We start from the raw sequence: 17,214 nt of genomic DNA on the forward strand, positions 1-17,214 counted from the left end.
AATGTGAGACAGCAATCCATCAGAATCCTAGAGGAGAACATAGACAGTAACCTCTTCGATATCAGCCACAGCAACTTCTTTCAAGATATGTCTCCAAAGGCAAAGGAAACAAAAGCGAAAATGAACTTTTGGGACTTCATCAAGATCAAAAGCTTCTGCACAGCAAAGGAAACAGTCAAGAAAACAAAGAGGCAACCCACGGAATGGGAGAAGATATTTGCAAATGACCGTACAGACCAAAGGTTGATATCCAGGATCTATAAAGAACTTCTCAAACTCAACACACACAAAACAGATAATCATATCAAAAATGAGCAGAAGATATGAACAGACACTTCTCCAATGAAGACATACAAATGGCTATCAGACACATGAAAAAATGTTCATCATCACTAGCCATCAGGGAGATTCAAATTAAAACCACATTGAGAATAAATATTGTGAAAATGTCTATGCTACCTAAAGCAATCTACACATTTAATGCAATTCCTATCAAAGTACCATCCATTTTTTTCAAAGAAATGGAACAAATAATCCTAAAATTTATATGGAACCAGAAAAGACCTCGAATAGCCAAAGGAATATTGAAAAAGAAAGCCAAAGTTGGTGGCATCACAATTCCGGACTTCAAGCTCTATTACAAAGCTGTCATCATCAAGACAGCATGGTACTGGCACAAAAACAGACACCTAGATCAATGGAACAGAATAGAGAGCCCAGAAATAGACCCTCAACTCTATGGTCAACTCATCTTCGACAAAGCAGGAAAGAATGTCCAGTGGAAAATAGACAGCCTCTTCAATAAATGGTGTTGGGAAAATTGGACAGCCACATGCAGAAAAGTGAAATTGGATCATTTCCTTACACCACACACAAAAATAGACTCAAAATGGATGAAGGATCTCAATGTGAGAAAGGAATCCATCAAAATCCTTGAGGAGAACACAGGCAGCAACCTCTTTGACCTCAGCCACAGCAACATCTTCCTAGGAACTTCGCCAAAGGCAAGGGAAGCAAGGGCAAAAATGAACTACTGGGATTTTATCAAGATCAAAAGCTTTTGCACAGCAAAGGAAACAGTGAACAAAACCAAAAGACAACTGACAGAATGGGAGAAGATATTTGCAAATGACATATCAGATAAAGGGCTAGTGTCCAAAATCTATAAAGAACTTAGCAAACTCAACACCCAAAGAACAAGTAATCCAATCAAGAAATGGGCAGAGGAGATGAACAGACATTTCTGCAAAGACGACATCCAGGTGGCCAACAGACACATGAAAAAGTGCTCCACATCAGTCGGCATCAGGGAAATACAAATCAAAACCACAATGAGATATCACCTCACACCAGTCAGAATGGCTAAAATGAACAAGTCAGGAAATGACAGATGCTGGCGAGGATGCGGAGAAAGGGGAACCCTCCTACACTGTTGGTGGGAATGCAAGCTGGTGCAACCACTCTGGAAAACAGCATGGAGGTTCCTCAAAATGTTGAAAATAGAACTACCCTATGACCCAGCAATTGCACTGCTGGGTATTTACCCTAAAGATACAAACGTAGTGATCCAAAGGGGCACGTGCACCCGAATGTTTATAGCGGCAATGTCTACGATAGCCAAACTATGGAAAGAACCTAGATGTCCATCAACAGACGAATGGATAAAGAAGATGTGGTATATATACACAATGGAATACTGTGCAGCCATCAAAAGAAATGAAATCTTGCCATTTGCGACAACGTGGATGGAACTAGAGGGTATCATGCTTAGCGAAATAAGTCAATCGGAGAAAGACAACTATCATATGATCTCCCTGATATGAGGGAGAGGAGATGCAACATGGGGGGTTGAGGGGGTAGGAGAAGAGTAAATGAAACAAGATGGGATTGGGAGGGAGACAAACCATAAGTGACTCTTAATCTCACAAAACAAACTGAGGGTTGATGGGGGGAGGGGGGTTGGGAGGGGGGTGGGATTATGGACATTGGGGAGGGTATGTGCTATGGTGAGTGCTGTGAAGTGTGTAAACCTGGTGATTCACAGAACTGTACCCCTGGGGATAAAAATATATGTTTATAAAAAATAAAATAAAAAAAAAAAAAACCACATTGAGATACCACCTTACACCAGTTAGAATGGTGAAAATTAGCAAGACAGGAAACAACATGTGTTGGAGAGGATGTGGAGAAAGGGGAACCCTCTTCCACTGTTGGTGGGAATGCAAGTTGGTGCAGCCTCTTTGGAAAACAGTGTGGAGATTCCTTAAGAAATTAAAAATAGAGCTTCCCTATGACCCTGCAATTGCACTACTGAGTATTTACCCCAATGATACAGATGTAGTGAAAAGAAGGGTCATCTGTACCCCAATGTTTATAGCAGCAATGGCCACGGTTGCCAAACTGTGGAAAGAACCAAGATGCCCTTCAATGGACGAATGGATAAGGAAGATGTGGTCCATATACACTATGGAGTATTATGCCTCCATCAGAAAGGATGAATACCCAACTTTTGTAGCAACATGGACGGGACTGGAAGAGATTATGCTGAGTGAAATAAGTCAAGCAGAGAGAGTCAATTATCATATGGTTTCACTTATTTGTGGAGCATAACAAATAACATGGAGGACATAGGGAGATGGAGAGGAGAAGGGAGTTGAGGGAAATTGGAAGGGGAGGTGAACCATGAGAGACTATGGACTCTGAAAAACAACCTGAGGGTTTTGAAGGGGCGGAGGGGTGGGAAGTTGGGGGTGGCAGGTGGTGGGTATTAGAGAGGGCATGTATTGCATGGAGCACTGGGTGTAGTGCAAAAACAATGAATTCTGTTAAGCTGAAAATACAATAAAGTATATTATGCTGTATTGTCATATTAAGCATTTGTAGTTTTACTTTTTCAATTTAGCTTTTAATCAACTTAAAATAGGTTATTGTCTGGTATAAAGTTGGGATCCAGTTTTCATTTTTCCATATACATATCCACATTTCCCAATCAGTAATTATTAGAAAAACCATTCTTGGTATAAACAAAGATCTTCCATGATACTTCTGTCCTCTAAAGTGACCATGAATTCACCATGTCTTTCTGGACACTTTTTTTTTTTTTTTTATAATGCACGAGTGCATGCTATTGTTTTTTTTTTTTAAAGATTTTTTTTTTTTTTTTTTATTGGACAGACAGAGATCACAAGTAGGCAGAGAAGCAGGCAGAGAGAGAGGAGGAAGCAGGCTCCCTTCTGAGCAGAGAGCCCGATGCGGGGCTCGATCCCAGAACCCTGGGATCATGACCTGAGCTGAAGGCAGAGGCTTTAACCCTCTGAGCCACCCAGGCGCCCCATGGACACTTTGATTCTATTATCCCTCTTTCAGCACTCTGCTATTTTAATTATGTTGTGATAATGAAAATTAATTCGTATTAAATGGTAAGGCAAGTTATCTTTATGTTTTCATGTTTCTTGGCTCTTATTGGCTTTTTGCACATCTGTGCTTCAATATATATTTTGGAATGAACTCCTTATTCAAAAGAAACCCCCAAACCCTTAAAAATGTTTAACAGGATTGCACTGAATCAATAGATCAACTTGGGAAAATTATCTTTACAATATTGAGTCTTATCAAAAACATGGCTTACTCTCTGTCTATTTTTTAGTAATACATTTCAACATAAAGTTTCTGTTTTTCTCATGAGGTCTTAAAATTTTATAAGGTTTTTCTAAGTACTTTATGTTTTGGAGGTACTGTGAATGTTAAGTTTTCTTTTTGAAACTGTTGTTAGTATCATGATTTTTATATACTGATTTTATATCTAGCAACTTTACTAACACATATGTTAATTTGAATATGTTATTTGCAGTCAGTCTTTTGGATTTTTCTAAATACACATTCTTAGTGAATAATAGCTTAATTTTTTCCTTTATTCTTATATATAACTGTGTGTATACACCCATGTTTTCTTTTTTCTTATCCTATTGCATCCACTAGTACCCTTAGGAAAATAATGAATAGAAATAGTAGTAACAGGTGTTCTTGAGTTAGGCTGAATTTCCTGCGGAAAACATTTAAAAGTAAAATATTTTATGTAGATTTTTTTAAAAATTAACTTACTGTAAAATTAACCTTTTCCTTTTGGTGCACAGGTCCATGAATTTTAACTTGTGTGTGAATTCATGAACTACCACAGTTATCAGGATAGAGAAAGGTTACATCACCCCAAAATTCCTGTGTGCTGCCTCTTTGTAGTCAAATACTAGCATCCCCCCACCTCTGGCCACTGCTACTCTGATCTGTTTTCATCCCTATGGTTTTGTCTTTTTCTGAATGTCATATAAATGGAATTAAACAATAGTTAGACTTCTGAGACTTTTTCACTCTGCGTGTCTTTGAGATTGATTTATGTTCACATATATATCTATAAGAATTCCTTAGTATTGCTGAGAAGTATTCCATTCTATAGATATACCACAATTTGTTTATGCCTTCACTCTTGAATTACGTATGTTTTCTAGCTCTGCAATTTATTTGTCTTTCTTAAATAAGAAAGCTGCTTAACTTCTTTATGCATCAACGTCTTCATCATTAAGGGGGTAATGTATCTACATGATAGGGTTATTGGGGGAGGAAAAATGAGTCAGTACATATGAAGTACTTAAATAATGCCTGATGTGTAGTAAATGCTCAGTAAATACAATCCATATCATTGTCTCTAATACTAGTAAAGATTTTGAGGTAGAAAAAGACTTTTCAAGTTCAAGGAATAGCAGGAAAGCCAGAGTGCCTGGTCTGTAATGAAGAAGGCAAAGACAGGGAGAGGCATGTAGGAGCCAGGTTGTGAAGGATATTATGGGCTGCAGCAAGTGTTGGGATTTCACTATAAGTGCATTGGAAAGCTCAGGCTGAGACATACTCTGGTTCATGCCTTTACTGGATAATTCAGACTGTTGTTAGAAGAATGGGTATGGTGGTGGTGTTAAGCATCAAAGCAGGTGACCTTTCTAGGTTATTGCAGAGGTCGAGGAGCACACTGCGGTGGCTTGGACCATAGTGGTGTTTCCTGAGTGTGGGGGTGGTGAGAAGTGGTTCGAGTCAAGATATGGTTTGGATGTAAAATTCACAGAACTTGCTGTCAGATTACCAGCTCACTGTAACATATTCCCCATAAGAGCAGCAGTGTGACCCTTTATAATAACAACAGCACTCCTGTCCTATTGTGGCTTTACCAAAGATTTCCTTCATCCAGTTTTGAATCGACATCTGAGTTTTCATGCCTGATTTCTGATATCCACTTGAAGAAATAGTCTGTCCTTTCATGTATTTTTAAAATGACATCTGTTTCTTTAGTGCTCATACTCACAACCCCAAACACATTGTTAAGAAAACAACTTATCCCACAAAAATGTTTTTCCATAGCATTTTGCTTTGTGGTCCACCAGTCTGTATAGTTCTGTGACCCCACATACTTAGTCGTCCTGCTGGAAGTGAAGCTGTCTGAGCTGCTTCATGTTTAGCCAGCAGGCTGTAGTTTTAGTTGTTGGCTGGAGTTCTTGTGTACACTTGGGACTTTTTGTTGGAATAAACATTATTAGACTCGGGCTAAAATTGGATCAGAAATTTATTTTTGTCCTCCTTTCAACCTCCTCACCCTAGATTTTCTCATCCAAATGACAAATGGTCTTGACTTTCTGAAGTGATCTAAAGATTAAAATCAGCCCTGGGTGATTGCTTAACCTAGTATTCAAATGGAGATTTTTCTTTTTTTTTAAGCAGTTAAAAAGAGAGTTCTCTGATCTCACATACAAAGTTTGATTTCCTGTGTGTCTGCTCTTAACACGTCTGTATTTGTTCTCAGTGCTGCTTGTGCTTCCAACTCCTCCTTAAAGACAAACACCTGATCCAGTCTTTATCTGGAACACTCATCATGCTTTTTTTTTAACCCTATCCTCTCTGCTTAATTTGGCGCCTCTCATAATTCAGGGTTTGCCGAATGGAAGGAAATTTCCCTTCTATCCTGACCTACTTGTCCTCTCTTGGCCCATTTTCCAACATCTCTTGTCAGTCTAATGTCAAACTGTGGCGTTTATTGACTTAGTTTACTTGTAGGAGGGACTCTGGCATCTTGGAGATGCTCACTTGAATTTTGTGCATAATTTTGTGCTTCTTTGTAATTGGCTTCTTTTGTGATCTTACAGAATACCAAGCTGCTATTTTACACTTGAAGAGGGAACACAAAGAAGAAATTGAAAACCTACAGGTATATCTCTTTGATTCTACTGAACCGGTTGTGTGAGACTGCTACTTCGTTTTCTCGTGTGCCAAAGTAAATATTCCCCTTTTGTTGCCATATTTACTTAGACAGCTTTTGCAGCTGGTACCTCTCAGCGGGCGCTGCGTTTATCCTGGGGAGGAAGACTGGAACTCCATTTTCCATATAATTCAATTCCTATTTTTAAGAAATGCAAGTGCATTTGCCTGGGAAAATGTTATGCTTGGAGAAAAATATTGGTTTTGTTTGAAAAGCAGGAAATAAGAGTATTTAGACTTTGACTCTTTATAAGAAGTCCTTAAAAACCCATTTTTCCTATGTACACTGCAAACTCTTTTGTTTGGCTTATTCCCATTCATGTATTTGTATCCATCCATCTCAGGACATCCCTGCAATATGATGTCAGGCAGATCAAGGCACTTAGGGAAGTGGCCCTAGTGGGAACCAGAGTTGTGCTGAACCATCCATTCTCTATCCCCAAGGACTGCTTGGAAATTGCTGACTTGATCCCAGAAAGACTAAGGGATTATTTATTTCCTCACACTATCTAACTGTCGTTCCCTTAATGTTTGGTCTTTGCTTACAGTGCCTATGACAGGAAGCTGTAGAATTTTCATTTCAAATAACTAAATATTGAATCGGGCACTGATTCTAGTTTACTGATGGCTGGTTTGACCCATACTTTAGAGGACAAGAGTGAAATTTAAGTAGAACTTGGTGTTTATTCAGTGCTAACTCATTACTTGCTAATTTAATGAATCTGTGGATCAAATATTCTTCTCTCCAATAGGTGATAAGGTGCTTTTTAAAATAACTGAGACACTCTATTGGGTTATATAGGTTAAGCCACTGCAAATAACCAAAAAGATTGTTAAATAGGTCAGGTGGTGTATAAATTGAGCTTGTTTTAAGCAGCTTGGAAGGGGAGGATGAGTCCATTTCACAGAGAAACAAGCAAACAAAAAAATGGAAAACTACCCCTGTCTCCTAGGAGGAAAACAGAGGTTGAGGCCCTTAGCTCTTTTGTTGCAAGAGGCTCTACAGAGCCCTCTCTTCTTCTTTGTTCTGGTGTATGAGAGATTCTCGGCTGTCTCAGAGGAAGTGAAATGGGGATTAATTTAAGAAACAGATTGCTAAAGAGGGTAGGCACAGAAATGATTCCATGAGCAGCAGCTTTGTGTAAAAGCTCGGTTGTATGTCAACATTGGCTTCCCCAGGTGGTAGGCCAGCCCTGTGAGGTCTTTGATTGCTAAATAATGTGCACAGTAACAGAAGGCTCTTAGTGTTTTTGAATTCTTACTTTGTGCTGGGCATTGTTCTAAGTATATTACATATAGTATCTTGTGTTGTCTCCACAAAAGATCCTATGATCTTACATCTCAAACTAAGGAAAGTTGGAGAAGGAAAAGAGAAGAGTAAATGGGAGGGGGGAAGTATATTGTGCTCATGATCTCCAGTTAAAATAAAAGTTAAATCAAGATTTGATTGGTGAAAATAAAGGCAAAAATGTGTTCCTAATTGCATCTTCAGTTTTCTTTGTCTGTGGAAATAATTATCTGCTCTTCGGATGCTTTTAGTAAACTTAAATTCTTTTTGTACCCTATTTATGAGTCACATAAAATTGCTGAAACCCTGGGGCCATGACACCCTGTTGCCATCAGGATGGGGGCGGTATACCCCATCAGTAAACTTACCTGTACTTTGGAACTATTTCCAGAAATCACAGACTGACAGCCTTCAATAAGAAATAGGCAACTCTAATCCCTGATCTGACCTAGAGAAGTGTTCTTGGGCGAACACAGCATCTTAAAGGTTGAATCAGGAATTACATTTTTTTTTTAATTTTTTTATTTTTTTCAGCATAACAGTATTCATTATTTTTGCACCACACCCAGTGCTCCATGCAATCCGTGCCCTCTACAATACCCACCACCTGGTGCCCCCAACCTCCCACCCCCCACCCCTTCAAAATTCTCAGATCGTTTTTCAGAGTCCATAGTCTCTCATGGTTCACCTCCCCTTCCAATTTCCCTCAACTCCCTTCTCCTCTCCATCTCCCCTTGTCCTCCATGCTATTTGTTATGCTCCACAAATAAGTGAAACCATATGATAATTGACTCTCTCTGCTTGACTTATTTCACTCAGCATAATCTCTTCCAGTCCCGTCCATGTTGCTACAAAACTTGGGGATTCATCCTTTCTTTCTTTTTTTTTTTTTTTTTTTTTTTTTTTTACAGCTTTATAAACATATATTTTTATCCCCAGGGGTACAGGTCTGTGAATCGCCAGGTTTACACACTTCACAACACTCACCATAGCACATACCCTCCCCGATATCCATAACCCCACCCCCTCTCCCAACCCCCTCCCCCCATCAACCCTCAGTTTGTTTTGTGAGATTAAGAGTCACTTATGGTTTGTCTGCCTCCCAATCCCATCTTGTTTCATTTACTCTTCTCCTACCCCCTCGACCCCCCATGTTGCATCTCCTCTCCCTCATATCAGGGAGATCATATCAGGAATTACATTTTAAAAATATAGAGGAGTTTCTAGCTGTTTCTAAAAAAAGAAATTAGAAAATCTGGCAACAGTGGAATTATTTTCCTGCCTGACTTCAACCAGCTGGGGTTGAGTCAGCAGGTGTCTACTTCAACTGGGATATGTGTTCGTTAGTTAACCGCTGTCCCCACTCTGGGCCACTTCCTTTGTCTGGCACCTTTCTGCTTTAATTAACCCCATTCTCTGGGAGTTGAAAATAACTAGATTGGCAGCAACACCAACCAATCAGAACAGATACAGTTCGTAAAACAGGCGGTGACCCAGCCCGGCTGTGCTTGGGTGTGCTCACTGAACATCTCCACTTATTTTAGTCCACAAAGAAAGAGCCAAATCTATTGTCACAGTACTAGTAGAAGGCAATGGTGGCAGAGCTGTAACTTTGGTGTTCATTTCCTTATATGTGATTTCCATTGGCAGCCCTCATTGTCCGTTAAGTTTCCTTTCCCCACTTACATGTCATGGAGAAGTCAGATGTGTTTCAGGACTTCTTCAGCATGCTTTCCTAGAATAAAAAGGATTTCCTGCTTAACATACACAGGAAAATTGATTCATTCTGTCACTACTAAATACAAGAATTGATATGTATCACTGTTAGTTTTTTTAGTGTGTTTTCACAGAATTTAAAGAAAGGGCATGACTTAATAAACAGAGAACCTAAAACCAGCTGTCTATAGTTTAAGGTTTATTTATTTATTTGAGAGACAGTGAAAGTGAGCCTGAGCAGGAGAGGCAGAGGAAGAGGGAGAGAGAATCTCAAGCAGACTCCATGCTCAGCATAGAGCCCGACATGGAGCTCAATCCTGTAACACTGAGATCAGGACTTGAGCCAAACCAAGAATTGGTTGCTCAACTGACTGTACCACCCAGGCACCCCAGCTCTCTGCTGTTTTGGGTACAGATTTGTAGAGAAGTCACTTAATTATTCAGTTTTCCCATCAGCAAAATGGAAACCTTATTACCTAAAATGATTTGAAGTTCACCTTTCTAGCCCAGAGTCCCAAGGCTAGTAATTGGCGGGTGGGGGGAGTCTGGAGTTTGTAATCTCATTTATGCTCTGTAATCTGTACATATGGAGTGCTGCAATATAGAAAGGACTCAGGGCTTAGTCCTAGAATGCACCTTCAAAATGTGTAGCAATTCACCTGCATTTCCTCTTACATTCAACAGCAAAGATTTATTGACGCTTTGAATGAAATCCATTCCCAGCATCCATGTTTAGACACCTACATTAACAGAGCATCTTGTTGGCTCAGACCTCTAATAAGAGAGTAGTGGCAGATCAAACTTTTTTTTTTCTTTAAGATTTTATTTATTTGACAGAGAGAGATCACAAGTAGGCAGAGGCAGGCCGAGAGAGAGAGAAAGGAGGAAGCAGGCTCCCTGCTGAGCAGAGAGCCCAATGCGGGACTCGATCCCAGAACCCTGAGATCATGACCTGAGCTGAAGGCAGAGGCTTAACCCACTGAGCCACCCAGGCGCCCCCAGATCAAACATTTTTTATGACTTCATTATTTCATGTCATTTATAATGTAACCACAGCAAATTCTTCAATTTTGTCCAAGGTTGCCCTTCATTTAGCAAACTACTTCGAGGGTTTATGATCACTTCATGACACTCAGCATCATCTGGTTCATTTTTCATTTTTGGATAGTTCTGGGTTACTGACTTTGTTTTACAGGTTCTCACTCATCTGAGAAATTTTTGCCCGGGTTACCATTGCCCAAGTTCATGACTATTGTGTAGAAATGTATTTCAGACCTTCCCTTTAAAGGCATATGATAAAACTAATTCTCCCATGGCACAAAGAAAGAGATTCTCTGAGATTCCTAGGATTAAGATTTTTTTTTTTGAAGACTGTTCTATGTTGATTCATATAATCTTTTTTTTTATTATTAATTTTATTTTTTATAAACATATAATATATTTTTATCCCCAGGGGTACAGTTCTGTGAATCACCAGGTTTACACACTTCACAGCACTCACCATAGCACATACCCTCCCCAATGTCCATAATCCCACCCCCCTCCCAACCCCCCTCCCCCCATCAACCCTCAGTTTGTTTTGTGAGATTAAGAGTCACTTATGGTTTGTCTCCCTCCCAATCCCATCTTGTTTCATTTACTCTTCTCCTACCCCCTCAACCCCCCATGTTGCATCTCCTCTCCCTCATATCAGGGAGATCATATGATAGTTGTCTTTCTCCGATTGACTTATTTCGCTAAGCATGATACCCTCTAGTTCCATCCACGTTGTCGCAAATGGCAAGATTTCATTTCTTTTGATGGCTGCACAGTATTCCATTGTGTATATATACCACATCTTCTTTATCCATTCGTCTGTTGATGGACATCTAGGTTCTTTCCATAGTTTGGCTATCGTAGACATTGCCGCTATAAACATTCGGGTGCACGTGCCCCTTTGGATCACTACGTTTGTATCTTTAGGGTAAATACCCAGCAGTGCAATTGCTGGGTCATAGGGTAGTTCTATTTTCAACATTTTGAGGAACCTCCATGCTGTTTTCCAGAGTGGTTGCACCAGCTTGCATTCCCACCAACAGTGTAGGAGGGTTCCCCTTTCTCCGCATCCTCGCCAGCATCTGTCATTTCCTGACTTGTTCATTTTAGCCATTCTGACTGGTGTGAGGTGATATCTCATTGTGGTTTTGATTTGTATTTCCCTGATGCCGACTGATGTGGAGCACTTTTTCATGTGTCTGTTGGCCACCTGGATGTCGTCTTTGCAGAAATGTCTGTTCATCTCCTCTGCCCATTTCTTGATTGGATTACTTGTTCTTTGGGTGTTGAGTTTGCTAAGTTCTTTATAGATTTTGGACACTAGCCCTTTATCTGATATGTCATTTGCAAATATCTTCTCCCATTCTGTCAGTTGTCTTTTGGTTTTGTTCACTGTTTCCTTTGCTGTGCAAAAGCTTTTGATCTTGATAAAATCCCAGTAGTTCATTTTTGCCCTTGCTTCCCTTGCCTTTGGCGAAGTTCCTAGGAAGATGTTGCTGTGGCTGAGGTCAAAGAGGTTGCTGCCTGTGTTCTCCTCAAGGATTTTGATGGATTCCTTTCTCACATTGAGATCCTTCATCCATTTTGAGTCTATTTTTGTGTGTGGTGTAAGGAAATGATCCAATTTCACTTTTCTGCATGTGGCTGTCCAATTTTCCCAACACCATTTATTGAAGAGGCTGTCTATTTTCCACTGGACATTCTTTCCTGCTTTGTCGAAGATGAGTTGACCATAGAGTTGAGGGTCTATTTCTGGGCTCTCTATTCTGTTCCATTGATCTAGGTGTCTGTTTTTGTGCCAGTACCATGCTGTCTTGATGATGACAGCTTTGTAATAGAGCTTGAAGTCCGGAATTGTGATGCCACCAACTTTGGCTTTCTTTTTCAATATTCCTTTGGCTATTCGAGGTCTTTTCTGGTTCCATATAAATTTTAGGATTATTTGTTCCTTTTCTTTGAAAAAAATGGTACTTTGATAGGAATTGCATTAAATGTGTAGATGCTTTAGGTAGCATAGACATTTTCACAATATTTATTCTTCCAATCCAGGAGCATGGAACATTTTTCCATTTCTTTGTGTCTTCCTCAATTTCTTTCATGAGTACTTTATAGTTTTCTGTGTATAGATTCTTAGTCTCTTTGGTTAGGTTTATTCCTAGGTATCTTATAGTTTTGGGTGCAATTGTAAATGGGATGGACTCCTTAATTTCTCTTTCTTCTGTCTTGTTGTTGGTGTAGAGAAATGCAACTGATTTCTGTGCATTGATTTTATATCCTGACACTTGACTGAATTCCTGTACAAGTTCTAGCAGTTTTGGAGTGGAGTCTTTTGGGTTTTCCACATATAGTATCATATCCTCTGCGAAGAGTGATAGTTTGACTTCTTCTTTGCCGATTTGGATGCCTTTAATTTCCTTTTGTTGTCTGATTGCTGAGGCTAGGACTTCTAGTACTATGTTGAATAGCAGTGGTGATAACGGACATCCCTGCCGTGTTCCTGACCTTAGCGGAAAAGCTTTCAGTTTTTCTCCATTGAGAATGATATTTGCGGTGGGTTTTTCATAGATGGCTTTGATAATATTGAGGTATGTGCCGTCTATCCCTACACTTTGAAGAGTTTTGATCAGGAAGGGATGCTGTACTTTGTCAAATGCTTTTTCAGCATCTATGGAGAGTATCATATGGTTCTTGTTCTTTCTTTTATTGATGTGTTGTATCACATTGATTGATTTGCGGATGTTGAACCAGCCTTGCAGCCCTGGAATAAATCCCACTTGGTCGTGGTGAATAATCCTTTTAATGTACTGTTGAATCCTATTGGCTAGTATTTTGGCGAGAATTTTTGCATCTGTGTTCATCAAGGATATTGGTCTGTAGTTCTCTTTTTTGATGGGATCCTTGTCTGGTTTTGGGATTAAGGTGATGCTGGCCTCATAAAATGAGTTTGGAAGTTTTCCTTCCATTTCTATTTTTTGGAACAGTTTCAAGAGAATAGGAATTAGTTCTTCTTTAAATGTTTGGTAGAATTCCCCCGGGAAGCCATCTGGCCCTGGGCTTTTGTTTGTTTGGAGATTTTTGATGACTGTTTCAATCTCCTTACTGCTTATGGGTCTGTTGAGGCTTTCTATTTCTTCCTGGTTCAGTTGTGGTAGTTTATATGTCTCTAGGAATGCATCCATTTCTCCCAGATTGTCAAATTTGTTGGCGTAGAGTTGCTCATAGTATGTTCTTATACTTGTCTGTATTTCTTTGGTGTTCGTTGTGATCTCTCCTCTTTCATTCATGATTTTATTTATTTGGGTCCTTTCTCTTTTCTTTTTGATAAGTCTGGCCAGGGCTTTATCAATCTTATTAATTCTTTCAAAGAACCAGCTCCTAGTTTCGTTGATTTGTTCTATTGTTTTTTTGGTTTCTATTTCATTGATTTCTGCTCTGATCTTTATGATTTCTCTTCTCCTGCTGGTTTTAGGGTTTCTTTCTTGTTCTTTCTCCAGCTCCTTTAGGTGTAAGGTTAGGTTGTATACCTGAGACCTTTCTTGTTTCTTGAGAAACGCTTGTACCGCTATATATTTTCCTCTCAGGACTGCCTTTGTTGTGTCCCACAGATTTTGAACCATTGTGTTTTCATTATCATTTGTTTCCATGAATTTTTTCAATTCTTCTTTAATTTCCTGGTTGACCCATTCATTCTTTAGAAGGATGCTGTTTAGTCTCCATGTATTTGGGTTCTTTCCAAATTTCCTCTTGTGATTGAGTTCTAGCTTCAGAGCATTGTGGTCTGAAAATATGCAGGGAATGATTCCAATCTTTTGATAACGGTTGAGACCTGATTTAGGACCAAGAATGTGATCTATTCTGGAGAATGTTCCATGTGCACTAGAGAAGAATGTGTATTCTGTTGCTTTGGGATGAAATGTTCTGAATATATCTGTGATGTCCTTCTGGTCCAGTGTGTCATTTAAGGCCTTTATTTCCTTGTTGATCTTTTGTTTGGATGATCTGTCCATTTCAGTGAGGGGAGTGTTAAAGTCCCCTACTATTATTGTATTATTGTCAATATGTTTCTTTGATTTTGTTATTAATTGGTTTATATAGTTGGCTGCTCCCACGTTAGGGGCATAGATATTTAAAATTGTTAGATCTTCTTGTTGGACAGTTCCTTTGAGTATGATATAGTGTCCTTCCTCATCTCTTATTGTAGTCGTTGGCTTAAAATATAATTGATCTGATATAAGGATTGCCACTCCTGCTTTCTTCTGATGTCCATTAGCATGGTAAATTCTTTTCCACCCCCTCACTTTAAACCTGGAGGTGTCTTCAGGTTTAAGATGAGTTTCTTGTAGGCAACATATAGATGGGTTTTGTTTTTTTATCCATTCTGATACCCTGTGTCTTTTGATTGGGGCATTTAGCCCATTCACATTCAGGGTAAGTATTGAGAGATATGAATTTAGTGCCATTGTATTTGCCTGTAAGGTGACTGTTATTGTATATTGTCTCTGTTTCTTTCTGATCTACTTCTTTTAGGGTCTCTCTTTGCTTAGAGGACCCCTTTCAATATTTCCTGTAGAGCTGGTTTGGTATTTGCAAATTCTTTCAGTTTTTGTTTGTCCTGGAAGCTTTTGATCTCTCCTTCTATTTTCAATGATAGCCTAGCTGGATATAGTATTCTTGGCTGCATGTTTTTCTTGTTTAGTACTCTGAATATATCATGCCAGCTCTTTCTGGCCTGCCAGGTCTCTGTGGATAAGTCTGCTGCCAATCTAATATTTTTACCATTGTACGTTACAGACTTCTTTTCCCTGGCTGCTTTCAGGATCTTCTCTTTGTCACTAAGACTTGTCAATTTTACTATTAGGTGACGGGGTGTGGACCTATTCTTATTGATCTTGAGGGGGGTTCTCTGAACCTCCTGGATTTTGATGCTTGTTCCCTTTGCCATATTGGGGAAATTCTTTCCAATAATTCTCTCCAATATACCTTCTGCTCCCCTCTCTGTTTCCTCTTCTTCTGTAATCCCAATTATTCTAATGTTGTTTCGTCTTATGGTGTCACTTATCTCTCGAATTCTCCCCTCGTGATCCAGTAGCTGTTTGTCCCTCTTTTGCTCAGCTTCTTTATTCTCTGTCATTTGGTCCTCTATATCGCTAATTCTTTCTTCTGCCTCATTTATCCTAGCCGTCAGAGCCTCCATTTTTGTTTGCACCTCATTAATAGCTTTTTTGATTTCAACTTGGTTAGATTTTAGTTCTTTTATTTCTCCAGAAAGGGCTTTTATGTCTCCCGAGAGGGTTTCTCTAATATCTTCCATGCCTTTTTTGAGCCCGGCTAGAACCTTGAGAATCGTCATTCTGAACTCTGGATCTGACATATTACCAATGTCTGTATTGATTAGGTCCCTAGCCTTTGGTACTGCCTCTTGTTCTTTTTTTTGTGGTGAATTTTTCCGCCTTGTCATTTTGTCCAGATAAGAGTATATGAAGGAGCAAGTAAAATACTAAAAGGGTGGCAACAACCCCAGGAAAATATGCTTTAGCCAAATCAGAAGAGATCCCAAATTGAGGGGGTGGGGGGAGAAAGGGGATAAAAAGAGGTTCAGAAAGAAAGAAAAAAAATTAAAAAAAGAAAACCAATAAAGAAAAAGTATAAAAAGGAAAAAAATATATATATATATATTAGATAAACTAGTTAAAAATGTTAAAAAAAGAAAAGGGTAAAAGTTAAAAAAATTTAGCAGAAGAAGAAAAAAAATTGAAAAAGAAAACAAAAAAAATTAATTTAACTGCAAGGCTAAAGAATCATGGGGAGAAAGCCATGACTTCCGTGCTTTGCTTTCTCCTCCTCTGGAATTCTGCCGCTCTCCTTGGTATTGAAACTGCACTCCTTGGTAGGTGAACTTGGTCCTGGCTGGGTTTCTTGCTGATCTTCTGGGGGAGGGGCCTGTTGTAGTGATTCTCAAGCGTCTTTGCCCCAGGCGGAGTTGCACCGCCCTTACCGGGGGCCGGGGGGGCTGAGTAATCCGCTCGGGTTTGCTTTCGGGGCTTTTGTTCCCTGAGCGCTTTCCGTAGAGTTCCGGAGGGCGGGAATGAAGATGGCGGCTTCCCAGTCTCTGGCCCGGAGGAGCCGAGAGCCCGGGGCCCCACTCCTCAGCGTGCCCCCAGAGAACAGCGCCCAATGACTCCCGCCATCCTGGCCTCCGGCCACGCTCCGAGCTGACTGAGCCTGCGACTGGTTCAAGGTAACCCCGAGCTGAGAGTCACTCCTCGGCTCTGTCTCTGCAGCCGGCTTCCCCGTTCTAATACCTGTGAGCTCTGCGACACTCAGACACCCCCGATCCTTCTGTGACCCTGTGGGACCTGAGGCCACGCTGACCCCGCGTGGGCTTCACCCCGGTTAAGCCTCTGGAGCGATGTCCCTCAGCGGAACAGACTTTTAAAAGTCCCGATTTTGTGCTCCGTTGCTCCGCCGCTTGCCGGGAGCCGGCCCCTCCCCCCACAGTCTATCTTCCCCTTGCTTTGGATTCACTTCTCCGCCAGTCCTACCTTGCAGAAAGTGGTTGATTTTCTGTTTCTAGAGTTGCTGTTTTTCTTCTCTTCGATCTCCCGTTGGATTTGTAGGTGTTTGTAATCTTTAGATAAGCTATCTAGCTGATCTCCTGCTACCTGAAGTAGTCTCAGCCTGCTACTTCTCCGCCATCTTGACTCCTCCCCCTGATTCATATAATCTTATCTCAATGAATAATCCACTTCCTTGAGTTCAAGTTAAATTCTTCAAATGGTTTCATATTGTCAACGTCCTGTTTATGAATCTCTTGCTTGTAGGCACCTTCGAGAGGGTGATGATTTTTTTTCCCCCCTCTCTTTGAAAGTACCTAGCCAAGT

The 17,214-nt window shown here is 40.1% G+C and overlaps 1 protein-coding gene across 4 annotated transcripts in view; it reads left to right on the forward strand.

Moving 5' to 3' along the window:
• LOC125104767 (formin-1-like) overlaps positions 1 to 17,214 on the forward strand; it is a 426,092-nt gene that overhangs the window by 182,096 nt on the left and 226,782 nt on the right. For all 4 annotated transcript variants that reach the window (XM_047737598.1, XM_047737599.1, XM_047737600.1 and 1 more), the window contains one exon: positions 6,183 to 6,244. In XM_047737598.1, the coding sequence (XP_047593554.1) occupies positions 6,183 to 6,244 (62 nt within the window). The remainder of the gene's footprint in view (positions 1 to 6,182; positions 6,245 to 17,214) is intronic.

Source organism: Lutra lutra, chromosome 7, assembly GCF_902655055.1.
Source record: "Lutra lutra chromosome 7, mLutLut1.2, whole genome shotgun sequence".
NCBI classification, from domain to species: Eukaryota; Metazoa; Chordata; class Mammalia; order Carnivora; family Mustelidae; genus Lutra; species Lutra lutra.